The sequence below is a fragment of the Haliaeetus leucocephalus genome, unplaced genomic scaffold, assembly GCF_000737465.1.
Source record: "Haliaeetus leucocephalus isolate CR32 unplaced genomic scaffold, Haliaeetus_leucocephalus-4.0 Scaffold295, whole genome shotgun sequence".
In the NCBI taxonomy this organism is placed as follows: domain Eukaryota; kingdom Metazoa; phylum Chordata; class Aves; order Accipitriformes; family Accipitridae; genus Haliaeetus; species Haliaeetus leucocephalus.
Window position 1 is genome coordinate 8,541,437 of NW_010972731.1, and position 5,683 is coordinate 8,547,119.

A 5,683-nucleotide genomic window follows, 5' to 3' on the forward strand; every position below is an offset into this window, starting at 1 on the left:
CCCCCCCCCATGCCAACTCCTTTCCAGTGCCCAAGGTCCAGTGGTGGCCGGGATGTGGCAGCAGCCGTGGGACCCCCTCCCAGGAGCCCCCCCAACGCTCCGGGCTCAGCCAGGCGAATGTGCAGCCCCCCCTTGCAGAATTCAAAAGACTTAAACCTTTAAAACAAAGTCACGAACAGGTATTCCCCCTCCCTGGTTTGTGCCTCAAGTGAAGGGTCTTGGGACATCCCACCAGTTAACCCAGCCCATGGCCCCATCACTCACTGGCCTCTTAGAAGGAGGGGGAACAGAAAAAAAGCAACTTTAGGAAATAAGTTTTAAAACGCAGTGCAAGGGCCGTCCCCATGCCAGCAGCACGTGGGCAGCCGCAGATGTGGGGGACAAAAGGCTTTTATTAAACTTGTCTTGTGCTTGGCTCCCCCATCCAAAAACCAGCCAGGTGCAGGGGGGGCTCACGCACTGGGACAGCTCCTGCCCGCTGCCACCGGAGCAGGGTGCACCCCACCATCCCAGCATCGCTCCCCCCAGAGCAGGATTTACCCCGGAGCCTGCCGTTCCCCCCCATTCTGCTGCTGCGCAGCCCCTGCCCCGCGTCCCTCGCCGAGGGTGACGCGTTTTGCAACGGTGGTCTATGCCCACCCCTTCGCTCCCCTCTCCGCAGGTTTGTGAAGTGGATCGAGGACGGCATTCCAGAAGATCCCTTCTTGAACCCGGAGCTGATGAAAAACAACCCCTGGGTGGAGAAAGGCAAATGCACCATCCTCTGAGGGGTCAGCCCCCGCCTGCGCCGGCTCCTGTGGCCCCTCGCTCCCCCCACACTGAATGTACACTTTTTTATTAGCTAGCTTCCGAATATGACTACCTGAACAAAAACCCTACCCTCATCTTGTCTTCTTATTTTTAGTTGTAGAAGCGTTTCTTTTTTATGGGGGGGGGGAACGGGGAAAGCGAGGGGGGTGGGCAGCGCGGGGGAATGTGAGCAGCAAAGGCTTCTCTGGGGTTAGGCTGCAGTTCCAGTCACAGACTTCAACTCACCTCTCCCACTGTTGCCATGAAGCAGGTCAATTTTTCAACTTGTAAAGGAAGAGAACTTTTATAAACATTTTCAGTGATTTTAACTATTCTTTTGTATATTGTAGGATATAATTTTGCAGCAAAACAGGCAAAATATGACAACTAAGGGTTTATAAATGAAATAAACAGAACAATACTTCATGATTAATTTTTTAATATATATTTTATTTTTTTTAAAAAAACAAGTCGGTACTAAAAAACTAAACCAAACAAGGATCATGCACACACGCCCCATCCATAGGTTAGAAAGCCAAAAGCCAGCTTATCCCTTCAGTTCCATCTATATAATTTCCTGGGCTTCGTCTCTGCCCTGCTAGAGCAGGTCCCTGATGTAGATATTCCTCCTGACGGCGTTGGAAACCCCTTCGTTAAACCGGAACCAGACGTCACTCTTCCCCACGGCTTTTCCCATCTGGCTCTCGACCGACTCTTCCTTGGAGGCCTGAGGGACTTCAGGGGGGGAATATCGATGTCAAAACTTTGCAGAAACTCTTAACCTTAAAGTTACAACCTGCGCCCAGGCTGCACGGGCACGGCGGGGGGGTTTTGCACAAACAGAGCTGATGCTCCCACGTCCTGGATCCTGCCAACACTTGAGGTACACACAACAGTGCTCCCCAGCTCACCGTATTTGCTGGCTCTTTTTGGACGCTGCCAGAATCCACCGACCTGCCCCCAGGCACCCCCCCCGCCTGCTGCGTCGGGGTCACTTTGCTCAATATCCCCCTCCCCACCCCGCCAATGTCCCCCCGGGGTGCAGTGCTTAGGGACAGAGCCCCCGTTTTGGGCACCTTGTGGGGGGTCCAAGCACCACAAATGCAGTGACCTCCCCCCTGCCCCATCAGCATCCATCCCTCTGCCACCTACCTGGGGCTGTGGCCACCCGCTGCCGCCGAAGCGGCCGCCCAAAAAAGTCGGTCTCAGGCTGTGAAAAGCAAAAAGCAGAAGGTGAATGCGGCTCCTGTCGGTACCTGCATTTACAGCTCATATTCAGAGACAGCCAAAAGTAAACCCAGTTTCTCTCTGGTAGCTCAGCGCGAGGCTAGACCCCAGTGACACCGCTCAGCTCTGCCCAATTTTAAGCAAAGTCAGCCCAAGGCAGTTCACTCTTGCGTGGAGCCGTCACTCGGGGCTGTCCCAGCTCCTTCCCCCTCCAAGCACCTGGCACAGGAGGAAGCCGCCGAGCAGGAGCCAAATGCAAATCCTGTGGAAAGGGCCAGCGGCCTCGGTAAAAATGCAAACAGCATTCAAAATGGGGTGGGAAAGACAAACTTTGAGGTTCATCGTGCTAAAGCGGGGTTTTACGGACAGCCGAGGTCTCGAAGCTGAGCCCAAGGAGAGGGGTGGTGGCAGGGGACCACCTCTTTCTCCTCTTGGCCATTATTGGGATACTCAGGATGGGACCAGCCCGGCCCACCTGCTGCACCGGCAGAGGATGGATAGTTTCCCCTGTAGCCTCCCAGCCCACATACATACCTCCACACCCCGCGAGCAGCTCTCCCCCTGACCCCGCAGCTTCCACAGAGCCAAAATTCAGCTATTTTAGCCCAAATATCCACATCTCTTTCCTTCCCCACCCCTGAAAGCTTCGCGCACCACATCCGTAAATGTCACCCAGATCTAATCCATCCCGATGCTGTAAACCCAGCGATACATTTACGGGACGCGTGGTGCCAAACTATTCTATTTAAAAGAAACTGTACTAAAAATAAACAAATACCAACGGAGACAGCCAGTCTCTAGCAGCCAAGGTACACGCTGGTAGGAAATTAGTTAGAAATTCCAGCCCCCTCACCTTGTCCTCCACGACCGCCCTCCGGACAATGTGCTCCAGGCGCTGGTGGTGGTTGGGGGGCACTGCCGGCCCCGCGTCCACTCGCTCCCCCCCCTCGCCGAGGCCATTCCCGGGCTCCTGCAGGGAGAAGAGCTCTGAGCGAGGGTCCCCTCGGGGCCAGCCAAGCTCAAGGTTTGGGCATCTCCCCCAGGTGATGCACAGCCTGAGGGCAGGATGGTGCCTTGTCACCCATCCCACACGCCGCCTCTATTTGCTGCTGGGTTTGATTACAATATCCAAGCGATTTTTTTTTTCATCGTTTTCTGTCTCACAGCAGCATGTGGGATTAGCCCTGGCAGCGCTTTGGGCACGTGTGTGTTTGCAGTCCCTTTCCCTGGGACTTCGTGGTCGGCACCGTGTAAACAAGGAGGCTTCAGAGATGTTTTTGCAGCATCTCTTTGCCCCACGCATCCCCCGAGAAAGCCCTTCAGCTGCAAGAAGGGGCTCTTGGGGATTAATTATCCCTGTGGCACCAGGGCAGGGCAGGCACCAGCTACACCCGAGCTGTTTCTCAGCCTCTTCCACCTTCTCCTGCCTCCTGCCCACTGCTCCACGGAGGGTTTCGGTGGTGGACAGAGTAACTCCGCTCCTCTCAGGGGCTTTGGGACCTTTGGGAGGATCGAAGTGAAGCAGCAAGGGAATGTGCAGGCAGGAAAGAGCAGGTCAGCTCCCCCCCAGACACGCACAAATCACAGCCACATGAACTAAAATTCCCATCTCATCGCAGCCCTCATTAGAGAGTCGAAGGGTTTAAAGCTTTAACTCACAGCGAGCGTTTCTTTCCGCAGTTCCTGCAAAAAGATGAGCCCTTCGAGCACGTTTACCCCAGCGTGGATGTGCTGCCCTGAAGGCAGATGGGCAGGCAGACGGCTGCGACTGGGGGAGTTTAATCCTGGATTTCCATTTGCAGAGCAAAAGCCACTGGCCACTTTGGAAAGACCAAGTCCCCACACCAGCCCTAAGGACTTTATCCCCGTTGAGGGACCCACCAAACTCCCCCCCCCCCCCCCCCCCCCCCCGAAACCACAGAACACCATGAGCCCTCCCTACCTCGCCCAGGTTTCTCGCTTGCAGCAAAGCCTCCATCCTCCTCATCTTCTCCATCTCGATCTCCCTGGCGATGAGCTGCTTGGCCTGGTAGGTGAGCTGCCTGCGAGCCGGCAGGTCCGGGAACCGGCAGACATCCTCCACGTTACTACATCGTGGAGAGGTGGGAGCAGAGAAAATAAATCAATACGGATAATATAAAAAGCATGATGCAAACTGCAGCCTGACATGGGCACAGGAAATCCACCAGACTCCCAGCTCCATCCCCCCCAGCCTCTCAGTATGATCCTGGTCACGGTGCCTCAGTTTCCCCATCGCTGCCCTCTCCGAGGGTCCGTGTCCGACGGCAGCACTCGAAGATGCCCAGCGAACGGTGCCGGGTGTGCGGAGCCAGGTTGCTGCCGGGCAACTCAGCTGAATGGGAACTCAGGAGGGATTACATGCTTTTTAATCTTGTTTTTAATGCAAGAAGAGGAAATTGCAGGCGGGTCTGTGCTGAACAGATTGCCCTGAAAAAGCCACGGTCACATCACAGCTTGGGCACGAGGGGCACTACGACCCTTCGCATGAACCCCAAGGTGCCTGCGGGGAGGCATTTAATTGAGATACGGCCATGAACGGTAATTTTGGCTAATCAGAGCAGTTTTATTCTTAATGACGTTCATGCACCAGATCTTGAGTTAGGCCTGTTTCAGTACAGCAAAAGCCCAGGCCCAGCCCCAGCACCAAAGATCCAGCTGGGCCAGTTCCTTTGCCTGCTGTAAATATTTCACACTTTACTCACCTTCAGTGTTATTCCCCTTAAAATAAAGTAAGCAAAGTCCTATGTCAGGTGGCTTTGCAGTCATTTAGAAATTAGCTGTCAAATCTATGATTTTAAAAGTTTTACAGAGAAAACACAGATTTTGCTGTTGACAACAGCTTTGTTTGCCAGACAGATGCTGGGATGTGACTTGCAGGTGCCACTGGGACATGACACCCCCACAGTCCCCACCATCGCTGCGCATGGCCAGGAAACAGGCTCGGAATATGCGCCTGGTTGTGCCACGTGGCTCCCAAATGTCCCACGGTTCCCCCACAGCCGTGTTTCGGTTGCACAGGCTGGCATGGGGAGGGCAGGGCAGGATGGCTCCCTACAGCCCATGCAGCTCCCGCAGGCCTTTCCATGGGAAAAAAAAATAATAAAGCACTTCACTGTAATTAGATACAGCTGCTTGATTTAACAGAGGCTAATTTTTGTAATTAACTTTGCACCAGGAAGACATTAGCATTGCTCCTAGCTGTGGTTGGGTCTGTATTACTGCACCAAAGCCTCGGGAGCGTTTACGGCTCTGTATATACTTAAAGCACCGTGAGACTCAAGTCTAGCAATGGCCGGCTGTTAATATACAAATTAATCGCGGCTAGAGTGACCTCCTGTGTGCAACGTGTCCAGGTGGACCTGCTCTCCCCTCCTGCCACGAGTCCCCAGCAGCTTCGGTCTTTCCTCTGCCAGCTCCGGTGAGAGCCAAAGGCAGCTGCTTCCTTTCCTTTAATCCCATTAAAGCAAAACCAGTCCCGCTTTGCTCTCAGCCCAAGAGGGTGACAGGGGCAGCCGCAGCGTGCGGGTGGAGAAAAGCCAGCGGCAGCCCTGAGCACCCGCAAGGCTCCAGGGCTCCTCCTTAAAAAAAAAAAAAAAAAAAAAAAAAAAAAAACCCCCACAAAGCCCCCCTGGGGGAAAAGGGGGGC

The 5,683-nt window shown here is 54.3% G+C and overlaps 2 protein-coding genes across 2 annotated transcripts in view; one reads left to right on the forward strand and one right to left on the reverse strand.

Moving 5' to 3' along the window:
* Positions 1-767, forward strand: part of GNG13 (guanine nucleotide binding protein (G protein), gamma 13) — a 1,096-nt gene extending 329 nt beyond the window's left edge. Inside the window, exon 2 of the mRNA XM_010570414.1 lies at positions 662-767. Within this exon, the coding sequence (XP_010568716.1) occupies positions 662-767 (106 nt within the window). The remainder of the gene's footprint in view (positions 1-661) is intronic.
* Positions 768-1,387: 620 nt separating this feature from the next.
* The window catches only part of CHTF18 (CTF18, chromosome transmission fidelity factor 18 homolog (S. cerevisiae)), an 11,449-nt gene continuing 7,153 nt past the window's right edge, over positions 1,388-5,683 (reverse strand). Inside the window, exons 19-22 of the mRNA XM_010570415.1 lie at positions 3,959-4,103; positions 2,870-2,986; positions 1,942-1,999; positions 1,388-1,524 (exon numbers count right to left, since the gene is read on the reverse strand). Of these exons, the coding sequence (XP_010568717.1) occupies positions 1,388-1,524; positions 1,942-1,999; positions 2,870-2,986; positions 3,959-4,103 (457 nt within the window). The remainder of the gene's footprint in view (positions 1,525-1,941; positions 2,000-2,869; positions 2,987-3,958; positions 4,104-5,683) is intronic.